The sequence below is a fragment of the Tribolium castaneum genome, chromosome 1, assembly GCF_031307605.1.
Source record: "Tribolium castaneum strain GA2 chromosome 1, icTriCast1.1, whole genome shotgun sequence".
Classification (NCBI taxonomy): domain Eukaryota; kingdom Metazoa; phylum Arthropoda; class Insecta; order Coleoptera; family Tenebrionidae; genus Tribolium; species Tribolium castaneum.
Genome location: NC_087394.1, coordinates 24,945,502 through 24,963,621, shown reverse-complemented (window position 1 = coordinate 24,963,621; position 18,120 = coordinate 24,945,502). Strand labels below are relative to the sequence as shown.

Below are 18,120 nucleotides of genomic sequence, written 5' to 3'. Positions count from 1 at the left end.
TTGAAAAATTCGCATTAGACACGGTAGCAGACTGACCCATTCGTCGTCTGGATTGCATGGAGCAATGGCCTTTATTTTTGTAAGAGATTATGACAAAACCTTCCTCTACAACATATTAAAAAACTGGAGTCACCAGGCTTTTGGTTTTCTTTTTAAAATGAAAATTTTGCACAAGTAATTACGATTTTTTAAATTTAATTCAAATAACTGTTAATAATTGTACCCTTAATATGACTGCCCTCGTGACCAAACCTTTACTCTAAGAAAAAATCAAAAAACGGCTCTGGTACATTTTTCTTTTCACTAAAGCAACGTCATGTAAAAAATCGTTAAATCTCACCCCGAGTGGGCAGAAACCCTCAGAGGAGAATTAACTGAAGGGCGCTTCAATATTCAATTTTCCGTAACGGACCCCGAGTCAAAACTAAGCTCAACTTGTTCATTTTTTATCACAATAAAAACACAATGATTTTGGAAATTTTTATTCAAAATAATTTTGTTAGTCTTGTACACGAAAATAATATTTTTTGGCGATTGTTAGCAACACTTATCGTACCATTCGAAGTACCGGTGCTTCTTCTGCAAGTGGGGTGGAAGACGACTCTCGTTGTGAATTCTATGGGGTGGGATTCGCAACCCTTGGGGCTGCAATGGGCGTGACACACGCACGTGTCTCCAGTAACACCCAGCTTCAGTTGCTATCTTGTTCTAATAAAAAAAAATCAGTTTAAAAATTAAAAATTAAGAAAAAACTTTTTCGGGCTGAGTTCGAATCTCCGATTTTTGAGTTATTACTTAGACATGAGTTTAAATTTTTACACAGTAAAAATCAATTGCCCTCTTATTTTAATACAAACCAATGCATAATATTATACAAATTAAAAAAAAAAGTTTCCTGGGCCGGGTTTAAACCCCAAATTTTTTATTTGCTGCCGTCACAGGCTTGAGCACGAAGAATTATGTACGTTGCAAAAATCGGTTGCTATCTTATTCTAATAAACAAAAATACGTGTACAAAATTTAAAAAAAGCTAGAGACCGGGTTTGAACCCTTGATTTTTGAATTGATGTCTTTGGAAACTTATTAAAACCAAAACCTGCAATATAAAAATCGGAAGCAATCTTGCTCTAATACAACAAATAGGTCAAAGAATAAAGAAAAAAATTTCCGGGCCGGGGTTCGAATCTCAGTTTTTTGAGTTGCTGCCTTTGCAACTGGTGATTTAGGACTTACATTGTATAAATCGGGAGGTTTCGATATGTATTGCACTCCACTCGGGCAAACCAAAACGGCGCGATATTTTTCCGACCTTTTTTCCAAATTTGAAGCTAGGTCATTTGAGGGTGAATCGATTTCTTCTTTTATGTCGACAGTAAAGTGGCAAAAAGCACGATTTCCGGCTTCGTCACTTGCCACGTAATTGACGTGATGTAAGCCAACACCGAACGAAGTCCCAGGTTCCTAGAAAATAAATAAAAAATAGAAAAAATTACAAAATAAAAATTGAAAGGCGTACTCTCGACTTGTAAAGTCTTGCGATCCCGACGTTATCACTAAATTGGGGTTCTTTCCAGAAAACCAGTTGACTTGTGTGCCCCCTTGGAAGGGTGTATTCCATGTTGGTGGGGCATCCGGTCACTTTAGGGTCTTCTATGTCCAAAATTGTAATAACCAGTTTACAAGAAGTTAAATTAGAGTGGAGGAGAAGACTTGGGTCTTCAAGGTCGACGTAAAACGTCAACTGGGTGTGACCAGCAGGTAGAATTGTGCCCAATTGCATGCCCCAACTGGGCTCAGCCTTGACATCTCTACAAAAATTAGAAAAAAACGCTTATTTTTTTTAATTAGTACCTGATCCAGTTGGCGTTGGTCTCAGGCTGGGGTATCTTGGCATACATGTGCCTTTGTCCCTGAGGCAGAGTATAGGTCAGGTGTCCCCCTCCGGGGCACTTAATATACGTATGCTCGATGTCTGCGAAAATACAATTATATTTTCTTATTTTTTTAAATATAAATAACAAATCACCTCGAACACAAACGTCATGAAGTCGATTCACCGCTTCCAGGGGTTGCCAAATCAAGTCCTCACTGCATGAGAGAAACTCAAATCGGGGGCGTAATTTATAGCCCCTTTTGCAATAAATTCGGCATTTTTCACCCCCGTAAGTAAAACCGTTATTGCAGTTGCTGGGCAAGAGCCACCCGTTTTGGATAGGGCCAGGGCGGGGGCAAGCAGCGGCTGAAAATTAACTCGGGGTGTATACACAATTTTTTCTGCTTTTACTTTAACCATAAAAAACAAAAAATCGACTTATAATCAGCGAATAGAAAAGCAACTAAATAATCAACATTTGATTTTTATCGATTCTTTGCTTAAAAACAAATAAAATAGATTCATTCTGGCCAAGAATAACGATTTCTGCTCCAATTTTGTTAAAGCTTTTGATTTCCAAAGTATCTGACCATAAATAACACAGCTCAAATTGACTTATTTCAACCCAAAATTACGATTTCTTCCCTAATTTCTTCAAATAATTTAAGTTGTGACGATTCCTGGCTTATTCGATGGCTATATCGCTTTGAAATGGCTCACACCACCAAAAACCAACGATTTAGAGACTAGTTTTCTTTCTTGCTTAAAAATGAGAAAAATCGTTTTAGAAATGCTGAAATATTTTTTTTCTGACCGAAAACAACGATTCAAGTATTAGTTTAGTGGAAATCATTCGATTTTTGAAGAATTCGGTTGAAAATGACGATCTACGTTATAATTTCGTAAAAACAAGTTGATTTGTAATAGTTTCTCGCCTAACACTCCGCATTATTTTTATTGAAAAAGGTGATTTTCGTCATAACTACATCAAATAACTTGACTATCTTCATTTTGTGGCTAATAAAACGACCAGATGGTTTTGACATAGTTCGTAAAGTTTTAATATCTCAGAAATCGACGATTTATGCACCAGTTTTGAATGTTTTGATAAATTAAACACGTAATCTTAAACATTTCGTGGCTTCAAAACAAAAAACAACGCTTTAAAAAAGCTGAAATTGCTTTATTCTTATTTTTATCAGTTTATTTACTTGTTGATATTGGTAAAAGAATTAAATTTCTATCACTTTTACACTTAAAAGACTGCCAAACCAATTTTTTTCAAATGTGTCAGGTCGACTTATTTCTTCAAAAAACATTGCTTTCGCAAATTTTTAGCTAAGAAAATTTTTGATTTAGAATGATTTAAAAACAAAAAAATTGCTTTAGGAAGACTGAAATCATCTTATTCTGCCGAAAACGACGATTTAAGCAACAGTTTTGTTGAAAACATTTGATTTCAAATAAATCCTTGCATAAAAACAAAAATATCGCTTTAGAAATGTTGAAATTGCCTTATTTACAATTTTTGTGCAAGTTCAGATAAAAACACGAAATTTGTATGAATTCCTAGCTTAAAAAACGAAAAAAATCGCTTTAGAAAGGCTCGGATCGTTTTATTCGAGTCGGAAAATGACGATTTACGCAAGTTTATTTGAAAACATTTGAATTTCAAAAATTCTGGCGAAAAATGAAATGTTACATGTTAATTTTGCTAAAAGAGTTTTTCACTTAAAACGACGATTCTCTGACTAATTTCTTGACTTCAGATTCCAAGCTAAGAAAACAGACAAATGGCTTTGAAATAGTTTACAATGTTTAGTTAAAAAAAATATTTTGAATGATTTGATCTTTCAAAACAAAGAAAATCCTTTTCTAACGTAAACTTGCATAAAAACGAAAATTTGGAAATGTGACTTTATTTAGAATTTATACACCACTTCTGATAAAAATAGATTGAACATTGAACAATTCCTGGGTTAAAAACAAAAAAGCTGAAATGGCCTTATTCTGGCTGAAAATGACAATTTATCCACCATTTTATAGAAAAGTTTTTGATTTCCAAAAATGATGAGCGAAAACACAACCTTACACGTTAATTTCGCTAAAAGAAAGAAAAGAAAGATTTGACACTTTTTCACTTAAAAGTTTGCCAAAAATACTTTTAAATGTTTTAGGGTCAGGTCTGGTCAGGTCAGTTAAATTTAATGAACAGTTAAAAACAATCGTTACTATGATTATAACAATCGTTTTTGTGGATTTATTTTACTAATTAATTTAACTAAGTTGAAGAAATTGAACCTTAAACATCTTATTTTAACTTAAAAAGAAGAATTTTTTATTATTTTCTTCAAATAACTTAAATTTCACAGATTCCAAGCTAAAAAATTTTACGATGCTTTAATGTAACCGAAAATGTTGGCTTGAAGATTAGTTTTTTTTTAAATCCTTAATTTAAAATGATTTCATACTTATAAACGAAAAAATCGCCTTAGTATTCCACCGGAAAACAATGGTTTACGCACCATTTTAAGTGAAAACAGTAAAACACTTGATTTAGAACAATTTCTTGCTTACAAACGAAAAAAATCGTTCAGAAACTTTAGGTAAACAGTGGTATTGTAAGTAAAAAAATATATGTTACTGACCTACACACTGTGGCTCCTTGCCGCCCCAACTCCCCGTACTCTGACACACCCTCACCGACTCCCCCACTAGCTTGTGTCCCTCGTTGCACCAAACCATGCATTTTGTCCCCACTGGTGCCAAACTCCCTTTTTCGTAATTCCCTCCAATACACTTAATAATCCCTTGATCGGGCGCAACAGGAACTCTGCAATCCCGAAAGGTAATAGCTTCACAGTGCCTCCCATCCTCCTGCAAGGCGTAGCCCTGCTCACACCCACACTTGTGCCCCCCTTTGTAGTTAACACAAGTCATATGACAGCCCCCATTGTCCTCCAAACACTCGTTCACATCGACACAAGTCCGGTTATCAAACCCTAACTCAAACCCGGGCGGACAAGTGCATTGGAAACTCCCAGGCAGGTTTCGACAGCCGTGTGAACATCCACCTCGCCGGATTTTGCACTCATTGACCTCCTTGCAGACGCGGTTGTTCGGTCGGAGGATGTAACCCGGGGGACAAGTGCAGCGAGCTGTGCCATCTTGATTGTGACATTGGTGGGAACAACCCCCGTTGTCAATCAAACAAGGATTTTCGACAACACAGTGTGTTTTGTCTTGTAGTTTTAGTCCTGGCGGACACGTGCATGTTGCAATCCCGTCATTTGAGACACACGTGTGTGAACAATTCCCGTTATTAATCTGACAGGGATTAATCCTTGTGCAGGTTTTACCAAACAATTCGTAGTTTTGTGGGCACTTGCAAACCGCTAGCCCGTCCACAACTTCGCAAAAGTGGGAACAGGGATTATCATGACAGGGATTAAGTATGCAATCCTTGCCATCGAGTTCGTAACCCTCGGGGCACAAACAATAGACAATGTTTGCTTCAGAGGTACATTCATGTGAGCAACCACCGTTGTTTTTACGACAGGGATCAATTGGGACGCAAGTTTTGTCTTCTAGCGAATATCCCTCGGGACAAAGACAGTAAACATTGTTTCCTTCCTCGGTACATTCATGGGAACACCCCCCGTTGTCAATTGAACATAAACTAACCCTAACACAAGTGTGACCATCGTCTGACAAATTATAAAACTTAGGACAGTCACACTTGACTTTGCCTCCAAAATTTTGGCACAAGTGGGAACAACCTCCATTTTGGACGGTGCAAGGGTCCCTCGGGGCGCAAATGCGCCCCTCGGGCCCCAAATCATACTCATGGGGGCACCCACAAGTCACATGATCCCCGTCAAAGTCACACTTATGGGAACAACCCCCATTTTCAACCAAACACAAATCGGGAACACAATGCGTCTCATTGATTCGCACATAATCCTCGGGACAATGACACGTGGCTTTAATCCCGTCAGAGACACACTCGTGTGAGCAGTTCCCGTTGTTATTGTCACAGGGATCAGGGATTATGCACGTCTTGTCCCTCAAATCGTAGCCTTCGGGACACGAACACTCAACTTCGCCCAAATCGTTTGAAAAGCATTGGTGCGAACACCCGCCGTTTTTGACAAGACATGGGTCCTTACGGTAACAAATCCTGCCCTCAAGGTAGAAATTGTCAGGGCAGGAGCAGGACAATTGGTCGTTTTCGAAATGACAAAAGTGGGAACAACCCCCATTTTGGTCCAGACAGGGGTTTTTGAGGTAGCAGGACGTTTCATTATGTAACTCGTGAGTGTGGGGACAGGAACAAAGGATAGTGTGGTTGGAGAAAGCGCAAAAGTGGGAACAACCCCCGTTGTCCTCCAGACAGGGATTTCGCTCAACACAAAGTGTGTCATTGACCAAGTCATGTCCTTCGGGGCATAGACAATTGATTTGGTCGTCAACGAATTCACAAAAGTGGGAACAACCCCCGTTGTTGATTGTACAAGGGTTGATTTTGAGACAGGTTTTGGCCTCCAGTTCGTAACCTTCGGGACATTCACAAGCCACTTGGTTATTGACGATTGTGCAAAGGTGGGAACAACCCCCGTTATGTATTGTACAAGGGTTGATTTTGAAACAGGTTTTGTCATCCAGTTCGTAACCTTCGGGACATTCACACTTTACTTGGTTATTGACGGTTGCGCAAATGTGGGAACAACCCCCGTTGTGGTCCAGACAGGGACTTTGCTCAACACAAAGTGTGTCGTTGACCAAATCGTATCTTTCGGGACAATGACAATTGATCTGGTCGTTGATATGCTGGCAAAAGTGGGAACAACCCCCGTTGTTGATTGTACAAGGGTTGATTTGGACGCAACTTTTGTCCTCCAGTTCGTATCCTTCGGGACATTTACAAACCGCTTCGTTATTGTCATTTGTGCAAATGTGGGAACACCCCCCGTTGTTCTCTTGACAGGGATCAAGTGGGACACAGGTGTAATTGTCATGGGACAACTTGTAGTGATTGTGACACTTGCAGACAAAACCACCGTCGAAGTTTTCACAAATTTGGGAGCAGTTCCCATTGTTTGACTCACACTCGTTGATGTCGTAACAACTCGACTCATCCTCATCCAGCTTGAACCCTTTTTCACACCCACATTCGTACCCCCCGTCAAAATTGTGGCACAACTGTTCGCAAGAATCCTCCCGTTTACATTCATCAATATCAAGACAAGTTTTCCCATCATTTGCAAGTTCGTACCCTTTGTCACAAAAACACCGAAAACTCCCTTCCGTGTTTTCGCATTTTTGCCCACAAACGCCCTTCCGACACTCATCAACATCGCTGCAAGTCCTATTATCGCGTTCAAGGGCGAACCCATCGTAACACGAGCATGAGTAGGAGCCCTCGTGGTTGATGCACAGATGGGTGCAGCCGTGGTCGCCGTCACATTCGTTAACATCGTCGCAGGTGATCTTGTTTCGACTCTGGGTGTAGCCACGGGGGCAGATGCAGCGCTGGACGCCGTGTTCGACGACGTGGTCTTGGGGGCAGGTGATTTTGGTGCAGCTGTTGTTGGCCAGGAGGAGGTAGCCTTCGGGGCATTCGCAGTGGAAGGTGCCGATTTCGTTGACGCATTTGTAGGCACAAGGGTTGGAGATGCACTCGTTGAGGTCTTGGCAGGTGTTGAAGTCGGGGATGTCGAGCTCGTAGCCGGGGGGGCAGAGGCATTTGTAGCCGCCTTCGAGGTTCTCGCAGTCGTGCGAACAGGGGGGTGAGCTGGAGAGACATTCGTCGATATCTGGGGAAAAACAAGTTTGTTATGAAAGTGATCGATAATGTTTGAAGCACGAACGAGCGATAGTGAGTGAGGAAATTTAAAATTAAGAATGTAGACTAACGTATTGCTTCAAAACAGAAAAAACGAAAAGAGTATAATGAGAAAAACAAAAAAATGTTTATCATTAATTTTATTAAACTTGAGAGTACTCACGTAAAAGTACAAGCTACACGATACCAAATTAAAAAAAATCCTGAGATAAACCAAAAAAAAACAGAAGGAAAGATACACAAAAAATAAATAGGTAGATTAAATCTTTACTCTCGAATTTACTCAAACTTAAGTAACTTAAGATAGAAAAACAGAAAGGAAGAATGACAAAAGTAAACTAAAACATTTCAAAACACAAAAATAAAAACGAAGAAAGACACGAAGAAAACAATAAGGAACAAAAAAATGATAAAGAAAATAAAAACAGTTCTAATAAACGCAATTTAAAGTATAAAAATGTCGAAATACGCACTTAAAACGCAAAACAGAACAACAAAATAGAAAAAAAATAGAACGACAAACAGAAAAGCAGTAAACAAAACAGAAAAAGAAACAAAAAAGTCCTAGAATAGAAACTCAGTTATCTTAAATCTAAGACAGAAAGACGATTAGAAAAAAGAAAGTGTTAAAAACTTAAACAAATAAGAAAAAACAGAAAGAAAGAGTGGAAAGACAGAACGAGGGACAATATGCAAGTCAAAAAAAGAAACAAAAAAATTTCTATAACTAGAATGCCTACTAAACTTTTTTTAAACGAAAATTTACTTCTTATCTTGACTCTAATTAGCTTAAACTTAAAACTGAGAAAACAGAAAGAGAGAGAGAGAGAGAGAGGCTTAAAGGTGCAATTGTAGACATTTTAAGAATTTGAAAATTTACTTATCACACTTGAATATGTAAAAAACAGTGTCAATTTCAAAACAGAAAAACTATAAGAAAAAAATTGTAATTAGATAAGACTTATAAGATAATTATTGTTAGATTTATGTAGTTAACAGACTTAGAAAATTTAAGCAACATCAGGAAACTTTATTAAGTTGATATTTTTTTATTTATTTTATGTAAGGTCTTTAAACTCCTTAACTCAAACTTAAGAAATTTAAAATAGAAAAACAGATAGGAAGAATAACACGCGAAAAAGTAAACAAGAACATTTTAAAACACAAAAATAAAAACGAAGAAAGACAGAAAGAAAGAAAAGCAGAAGCAAAAACAGTAAGAAACAAAAAGACGATTAAGAAAATAATGAAGTTTTAGTAAACGCAATTTAAAGTATACAAACGTCGAAATACATATTTAAGACGCAAAACAAAACAAAAAACTCGAATGAAAGGCAGACCAACAAACAAAAAAAAGTAAACAAAATAGAAAAAGAAACAAAAAAGTCCAAGAATGGAAACTCAGTTATCTTAAATCTAAGACAGAAAGGCAATAAGGAAAAAGAAAGAGTTAAAAAACTAAAACAAATAAGAAAAAACAGAAAGAAAGTGGAAGGCCAGAACGAGAGACAATATGCAAGTCAAAGAAAAAACAAAAAATTTCTATAACTAGAATACCTATTAAACTTTTTTTAAACGAAAATTTACTTCTTATCTTGACTCTAATTAGTTTAAACTTAAAACTGAGAAAACAGAAAGAGAGAGAGAGGCTTAAAGGTGCAATTGTAGACATTTTAAGAATCTGAAAATTTACTTATCACACTTAAATAAGTAAAAAACAGTATCAATTTCAAAACAGAAAAACAAAAAGAAAAAAATTGTAATTAGATAAGATTTATAAGATAATTATTGTTAGATTTATGTAGTTAACAGACTTAGAAAATTTAAGCAACATGAGAAAACTTTAGTTAAGTTGAAATTTTTTTATTTATTTTATGTAAGGTCTTTAAATTCCTTAACTCAAACTTAAGAAATTTAAAATAGAAAAACAAAAAGGAAGAATAACACGCAAAAAAGTAAACAAGAACATTTTAAAACAAAAAAATAAAAACGAAGAAAGACACGAAGAAAAGCAGAAGCAAAAACAGCAAGAAACAAAAAGACGATTAAGACAGTTTTAATAAACGCCATTTTAAAGTATACAAACGTAGAAATACATATTTAAGACGCAAAACAAAACAAAAAAATCGAAAGAAAGACAGACCGACAAACAGAAAAAAGTAAACAAGATAGAAAAAGAAACAAAAAAGTCCAAAAATGGAAACTCAGTTATCTTAAATCTAAGACAGAAAGACAATAAGAAAAAAGAAAGAGTTAAAAAACTAAAACAAATAAGAAAAACAGAAAGAAAGTGGAAAGACAGAACGAGAAACGATATGCAAGTCAAAAAAAAGCAAAAAATTTCTATAAGTAGAATACCTACTAAACTTTTTTTAGACGAAAATTTACTTACCTTGACTATAATTAGCTTAAACTTAAAAATGAGAAGACAGAAAGAAAGAGAGAAGCTTAAAAGTGCAATCGTAGACATTTTAAAAAGTTGAAAATTTACTTATTACACTTGAATAAGTAAAAAACAGTATAAGTTTTACAACAGAAAAACAAAAAGAAAAAAATATAATAAGGTACACTTCTAAGATAATTATTGTTAGATTTATGTAGTTAACAGACTTTTAAAAAAATTTAGTTTAGTAGATATTTTTTATTCATTTTATGTAAGGTCCTTACAGTACCTTATCTAATAGGAGCTTAGTTTGTGAGTTTTATGCCTAATTTTGCGACTCACCTTTATTGATTAACTTACTCGCATTTATAATGGACTTAGATTTAGATCGTTTATTGAATTAATGTTAAAAACTGACTGAAATAAATGTTATTAATTTGTGGAGGTCAGAAAAAAGCTTAAGCTTAAATCAGTTGAAAAATTCTGCTACTCACCGACACAATCGCCTTTATCATTCATTTCGTAGCCTTCAATACAGCGATCATGATCCCCAAAATCGTCGTCTTCATCGTCATAATCTTCATCCTCATCTTCGTCATAATCTTCGTCATCATCATCAACCGCTCTTTCATTATCTTCAGTCGTTGTTAAATTCTCCGTTTCAGTTCTGCTTTCAGGCAAATCGCTTTCTTCCGGTTTGTTCACAGTTTCTTCGGTAAAACTTTCTTCATCGTCTTCACTTTGCGCAATCGGAGCCAACGTTGTGGCGATTTCTTCAGTAGTTCTCGTGGTGGTTGGTAAAGAATCAACAATTGTGAACGGTTTCTCAGTCGAGTCTGTTTCATCTTCGTAATCTTCTTCTTCTTCATCGTCGTAATCGTCTTCGTCTTCATACTCGTCGGTGTTGTTATTCGTGATTTCTTCCTTTCCATTCACACCCTTATCAATAACTTCAGACTTATTATTGCTTATCACATTTTCATTTTTATTTATTTCAAGAGCCTCATCGACCTTATCAAAGTTCAGTTCTGGCACGTTATCAATACCGTTGTATTCCTTATCAGTTTTGTTCCTCTCTTGCTCTTCTTCATAGTCTTTATCATCGTATTCTTCAGTTTCGTAATCGTCTTCTTCACCTTCATAATCCTCGTCTTCATCAACCGGTTGATCCGCCATGGCTTTGGCACAAAAATACGACCCAACTGTGTTAACACACCCATATGGGCAGCTACCCTTAATCTTCTCATCGTCACACTCGTTAACATCTAAAACCATCATTAAAAAAATTATAAGGCGAAACTTCTAAATATCCGGAAAGCTATGCTAAGAAGACTTAAAATGTTACCAACAAAAAAAATATACGAGTAAAAGTATAAAAGCATAAAAAAGTAGATGTAAAAGCCATAGTATGTTAATTTTAGAATCCAGTAAATTACTTCAATTTAAATAATTATATTCCTTCAATAACTTATTGGTCCAAAATTCATTAGCAACAACATTACTAAAAACATTTTGAAATTTTATGGTTGCATTTTTCCTATTTTTTTTTTAAATTAAATAGTAATAATCATTGTACATTGTATTTTTTTGGCAAAAAGAAATTATTATTATTATTATTATTATTATTATTATTATTATTATTATTATTATTATTATTATTATTATTATTATTATTATTATTATTATTATTATTATTAATTATTTTACAGTTTCGTTTGGATTTTTTTCAAAATTCAGGTTTCAGAGGCATCTTTACATTCTCCAATTTCTCTTCTAGATTGTACTGTTTTTTCGTAGTTCTACGTATTATACAGTAGAGCCCCGATTATCTGGCCCATTTGTGAGTCATTACGGATAATTAAAATAACATATTTTATCTCTAAATTAAATATTAATGAATAACGGTTTCTACGAAATTGACATAATGACATATAAAATAACAGCTATTGAAAGAAAGTTGAAAACCCAAAAAAAAACTAAAACAAATGACGTAAATACATAATTATTGAGATTTAATTTTAAATTTTAAGTAAGTTTATTTGGTGTATCTAAAGATGAACGTTTCATTATTGTTTGTCTTTTTTTGTGGAAGTAGATTCCAAGTTTTTATGTATTGTCCCTTGACAATTATTTTCGGTAAGTTCTAGTGATTTGAGATTGTTCAATTATATTTTTTACAGCTTTTTCATTTTTTTGTGTCCACTTTCTAGTGTAATTTGGGTGTAGTTTACTAGTGTATGTCGCTCTTTGAACAATTTTCCCGTTTAAAAAATGATTTATTTATTAGACCAGCGAAATTTTAGAAATTTCTACGGAGTAGACACTAAGAAACTGCACGTGTTTTATTTCCTTTTGTGTCCAAATGTTACCACAAACTCGAAAACAATAATGGTGGCGTTGATCGCCATAGATGCAAGAGAAAAATTTAAATTAAAAAAACATTAAATAGGATCGTAAAGCACGTAATGCCCATAATGCTCTAAAACAACTAGAACGAATTACATTAATAATAATAATAATAATAATAGTAGATTAAATTAATTAAATTAATAATATTAGTAAAGTAACTAATAATAATAATATTACTATTATTATTTACTCCCACCTTTGCAAGTCTTCCAGTCCGGGCCCAGCTCCAGCCCAATGGGACAAGTGCAGTACACACGTCCATGGGTGTTGATACACCCATGCGAACAGCCTGAATTCTTCTCCGAGCATTCGTCCAAATCGGTGCACGAGTGCCCATTGGGCGCCAATTTGGTCCCATTGCGACAAATGCACTTGTACGAGCCATGGGTGTTTTCGCACAAGTCCTGGCACGGCCCATGCCCATTTCGCAGGAGGCATTCGTTAATGTCTTCGCAGGTTTTACCATCTGGGAGGAGGCGGAAGCCCTGAGGGCAGGCGCATTTGTAGGAACCCGGAAGGTTGATGCATTTTTTCTCGCATTTGTGTTTACCATTTTTGCACTCATTTATGTCTGAAATTTTGGATTAAAATAAAAAGGTTGGGGGATTTGGTGGTTGCTTACCGATGCATTTTTTATGTTTGAAGGTGTAGCCTGGGAAGCAGCGACACGTCGGTTTGTTGTTTTTGATGATGCAGTCTTGTGGACATTTGGTTTTGATGTTTGGAGGGCATTTTGTTAAAGTTTGTAGAGATGATTCTGTAATCATAAATCAGGTTTGATGGTTTTTACATTCGAATTAGATCATGTGTGCGGCTACAATCGTTGAATAAATTATGGCGAAGCCGACTTAGCAATAACACTCTGGTTCAGTGATTTTAATACCACATGACGGTCTTTCGATGGCAAATAGCTCAAACAATTTTTACCAAAAACGAAGCAAAATTTACCTTTTTTTTTCTATAAATGTCTAGAAAACTATCGAATTTGAATGCATATCACTAATAAACCGTAAAAATTCTTAAACAATTTTTGATCGCAAAAATGTTTAAGTCATTAAAAATAACCACATTAGTGGCATATCTACATACAGAATTGGGCAAAAGTATGGAACCAAGCGTTTGGAACCAATCTAATTAGTACATCATCAACTTCTATAAAAATGCGATCATTTTTAGAGAATAATAGTTTTTTCGAAATTCGTTCTAGTTTCCGAGTTATTCAAGAATTTATTTTCAATTTTTTTGTTAAAAGATTTGGAATGCTTTAAAAATGACTTAATTTAAGAATATTAATTTTGAACCAGTTAATTTAATTCGTCAAATTTTGGGCAAATTCACACATCCATGGATAAAACCACTTGGTCCAAGTTCGAAAAATCTTCGTAATGAGTTCGGAACGCAACTTTAATAATTTATTTAAAAAAATCACTAGATAGAGAACTGTTATTGTTTTTTTTTACAGACAATTTAAAAGCCTTTTTAATGAGAAAAAAAGTTAAGTTAAATACTCAACTTGCAACAGACTTCTTTTATTAACTTCTTGACTGCAGTGACTTAAAAAAAATTATATCTTTAATGTTGGAACTATCGTGTTTAAGGTAATGGAAGTCCAATTTCTTATTTTTAGGATTATTATTTTTTATGTAATAAATGTTTTTAAAAAGCGTCTTTAAATATTGTCAAAAAATCAAATTATGTATTTTAAAAACTAAACAAAATCCATCAATAAAAACATCATTGTTAAAAGCAATATCCAAAAAAGCAAAAATATAAAGTGTTTCATTTAAAAAAACATGCGTTTGTATTGTAGCTATTTTCGGAATCATCCCTGTATATTTCAAAATAAATTCAGGTAATTTTCATATCTACGGCTTTTGAAAAAAAAAAATACTTTTCTAGCATTTAAAGATGAATAATGGATTTTAAGTACTCGCTGGGACAGTCTGTATAATTATTATTTTTATTATTCAAAATTTTAAATAACGTGATCTCTTTGTGATACTCAAATTGCAAGCATTTTTTCATCAGATACTTAGTTGTGATTCTTTTTTGAGTTTCGATTAGTTTTTATCAAAATACGCACACCCAGTTCAAGCATAAAATTTTTTGAAAATTAATTAAGAACTGAAAAACTTGAATAGTCGTCATCATTCCATTTTTTGTCTACTGTTGAATTTTTTTGGTATGATATTTTTTGAGGTAGGTTTTAGCAACATACATTTCTTTCAACAACGCATTTTAATAAATTGAAATAGCAAAAGGGATATTGCAAATAAAAGTCGCCAATAGAAAGATAAAAAAGTAATAAGGCTAAGAGACTGATTTTTTTCAATTTTTTATTGTACTAAACTTTGTAATAACAAAAAACAACGTGAATAAAATAAATACACAAACATTCTCCATATTCTCTTTCAGTTTCGTTGAGAATGTTTCTTCTCCGGCTTTTTTTCCTACGGACTCTTATTTATTTTACAGTTTATATTTGTTTACAATGCTTCTTTGAAATTATTTTGTACTCAAAAATTATTTTATATTAAACCTTTCTTCCACTTTCTTCAAATTCGCTTTTAGATTCCAATCTGCATCTTTTCAAAATTTTCCTAGATTATTTTTTAGCAATAATTACTTCACTTAATCTTTCTTATAATGTAATTTTAAAAAGCTAGAAACTGGATTATTTTTAAATCTAATAATTGAAATAACAGATCTCCGAGTTAAATATCAACGAATAATGAATTCCAATTTTTCTACGAAAAGCAAAAAAAGTTTATTAGTATAAATTTCTAAATACTAAGTGAAATACTGAGTTACAGTAATGTTTCGGAAAAATCATTAATTTCAAATATCAAATGAAATCTAATTCGGTGATAACTTTAAAAAAATTACTTACAAAATATTTAAATTTAAATTACCAGTGATGACCCACATAAAAAAAAATCATTTTTTTTTCTCAATAAATAGGTAAAACTATTCGAAAAAGTCCAACTAAAAATTTTTACGAACCTAAGAATAATCTGAGAAATCGATGAGTTTCAAAAAATCGTAAAATTCGCAATAGTTTCCAAGTTTTACCAATTATTCCTTCTTAATTATTATTATAGAAAATTTTATTGAAAACTAATTGTTAAAGGATAATGATCTTTATTAAAAAATATAGACAAACAAAAGGGCTTTCTGGCGATAATAAACTTAATGAGGTCAAAATAAGTAGTTCCAGATTTATTGCACAATAAATGTTCCGGGTCTCGGAAAATCGAGAAAATGAAACATTTTAAAATCGAATCATTTGACGTTTTGATGTTTAATTTTTTAAGTCTATATAATTGAAATACGCTGTTAATTCTTGCACCTTGAAGGAACTGCAAAAAGTGCATAAATAACTATTAGTTTAAATTTTCCAATTTGAGACGCTCCCTCAAATCAGTAACTTTAGTTTACCACCCACCTCCTAACATTTTATACAATTAGATGTTCCATTACACAAAGTGCATCCCACATTTGAGATAAATCCTTTCAAACAAATCTCCGTTTATTGTGTCGTGACTTTAGAATAAGTTTATAAATTCGCTAGACCGGTAAAGTGATATTTTTATTGTTTGTTGTAGGTTGTGATTTATTCAAACATATTGGTCTAAAGTCCTCTAGAAATCTACTTACCACTATCTAAAAATAAATTATCCGTTTTATTTCCCCGATTTTTGGAGTTTTTACAGCTGCAGCGGTGGCAACCTGAAAAAAGAATCGGTCTATTTAAATTTATTATAAAATCACGTTTGGAGTTTTCGATGGACAGTTACATGCCTTTGCCCAAATATGGGGGCTATCAAGAACACTCCATCAATTGCGCAAGTTACATCTCGTGTCGAGGAAGAGGAACAGGAAAAATAAAAACACATTTTATTGTTTTCGTTTATTTATGTATTTTTAGACGCTCCTTAGGAACTATTGTTGCGTTATAAATAGACTTGGAAGTGCTTGAAAATAAGTCACAACAGCGATTGAGTCACGTTACAATCATTACTTAATTTAATTGTTTTAATAATTTTAATTACAGAAAAAACAGAAAAACTACAGAACCAAAGTCAACGCTAGTATTTACCACCACGTACTTTTAAAGTAATTCTTTCTATTGTAAGTAATTAACACTATACACGCAAAATTGTTGAACAATTCATTAAATGTCAGTTAAATGTGGCATTACGAAAATTTCTTTACTGTTTTCGACATAGTTCAAAAGTCATCACCAGAGGGCGTCTAGTTAATTTTATTTCCGAATAGAACTTTACAAATTTAACTGAAAAAAAAAGACAGAAAGGCAGAAACAACTAAATCATTAATTTCTGATCAATTATTTTTTTTACGCAAATAAACCGATAAAAATGTTTTCAAATAATAAAAATCAGGTGTTTACAAAGTACAAATCTATAATTTGTAATAACGATCCAATAATTCTCGCGCGCCTTAGAAGTAGATAAAAGGAAAAGCTAATTGTCGGCAATTAAATTAAAAGTGTGGGCAGAGTAATAAACAACTTAATGGCACTTTTAAATAAAAATGCCATAGTTTTTATCAAATTTCGAAAGCATGAAAATCGGCATTTTAAAGCCATTAGTTATTCCTGCCGCCAATAAAATTATTTTAAGCACTTCGCTTCCGCCAGTAACTTTTTCATAAAAATTTTAAAAGTGTTGAGAGTGAAAGGTCAAGACAAATGAAGCCATCGCCTCCCATAACTAATAAAATTACCCACTTTTCATTTCAATCCATGAAAGTGGCATTAGTACGTAAAACCCCAAGAGGAAGTTTTTTTCGTTTACTTAAATCGTCAATTATTTGAATCCGAAATGTGGTTTTGCGGTAATTTGTTTAGATTTATCTGGAGAGAACTTTCATCTTTTAGTTTACTGACCTCGGTGTACTCACTATTTTTCACTAAAAAAGTGATTCATATTTTTAAACGGCTATTTTTAAGCTTATTTGCCCCACATTACAAATTACGATTTTTAGCGAAATTAATTCAAGACAACTTACAAAGAATAAATATTAATCCAGCCAAGGCGATGCACTTTTTTCCGTTGAACAGAATCATTCTGCACTATTTTTCTCTCCTATGTTGGACCATTTGTACAGGCGCCAATAAGTTGCACCTTCTTTGCATCCCACTAACTACTGAGGTCCAGTTCTATCGTCGAAGAGTTTTAAAATAAGAAGTGCTCTCTTGCGCGCTTCAGCGTGCTTCGAGAGTTCATTTTTACAAAAAAATTCACGCTGAGTGAACGCTGTGCATAATTAGATCAATTTTGGGAAAAAATCACCGGTGATTGGAGTTTATTTGAGCTAAAATAGTCAAACAATGGATTGCTTGTTGAATATTTATATTTTTATGTAGGCTTTTGCCGTTATTGGTCGAGACAGGAATTTAAGTAAAGTGAATTGATTTAAATTTAAGTGTTTAAGTGTTTCATATAATGAAAAATATATGTACTCGTATCTACTTATAATTAAGTGCAATTTTAATTAAACTTGGATAAGGCTTTGGTGAATCAATGAGTTATAAATAAAGTGTTACTACTTCAAAACACTGCCTACTACACTACTTATCATAAATAA

General features: G+C 33.8%; 1 protein-coding gene across 1 annotated transcript; it reads right to left on the bottom strand.

Annotated features, from left to right (window-relative positions):
* Nucleotides 1–466: 466 nt before the first annotated feature.
* LOC100141909 (fibrillin-2) lies at nt 467–17,701 on the bottom strand. The gene is made up of 11 exons (XM_008201285.3): nt 17,542–17,701; nt 16,168–16,239; nt 13,133–13,267; nt 12,707–13,081; nt 10,596–11,366; nt 4,522–7,689; nt 2,027–2,239; nt 1,852–1,972; nt 1,517–1,808; nt 1,234–1,461; nt 467–708 (listed from the first exon to the last, which is right to left on the bottom strand). The coding sequence occupies exons 1-11, from the start codon at nt 17,597–17,599 to the stop codon at nt 538–540; spliced, it is 5,604 nt and encodes a 1,867-aa protein (XP_008199507.2). The 5' UTR covers nt 17,600–17,701; the 3' UTR covers nt 467–537.
* Nucleotides 17,702–18,120: the final 419 nt, after the last annotated feature.

Excerpts from the sequence above, each read along its gene's own strand:
- LOC100141909 (XM_008201285.3), bottom strand. The coding sequence starts at position 17,599 with ATGATTCTGTTCAACGGAAAAAAGTGCATCGCCTTGGCTGGATTAATA. Across the intron at positions 16,240-17,541 it reads TGGATTAATATTTATTCTTT|GTTGCCACCGCTGCAGCTGT; the intron begins GTAAGTTGTCTT and ends TTCTTTTTTCAG. Across the intron at positions 1,462-1,516 it reads CAAGACTTTACAAGTCGAGA|GAACCTGGGACTTCGTTCGG; the intron begins GTACGCCTTTCA and ends TTTATTTTCTAG.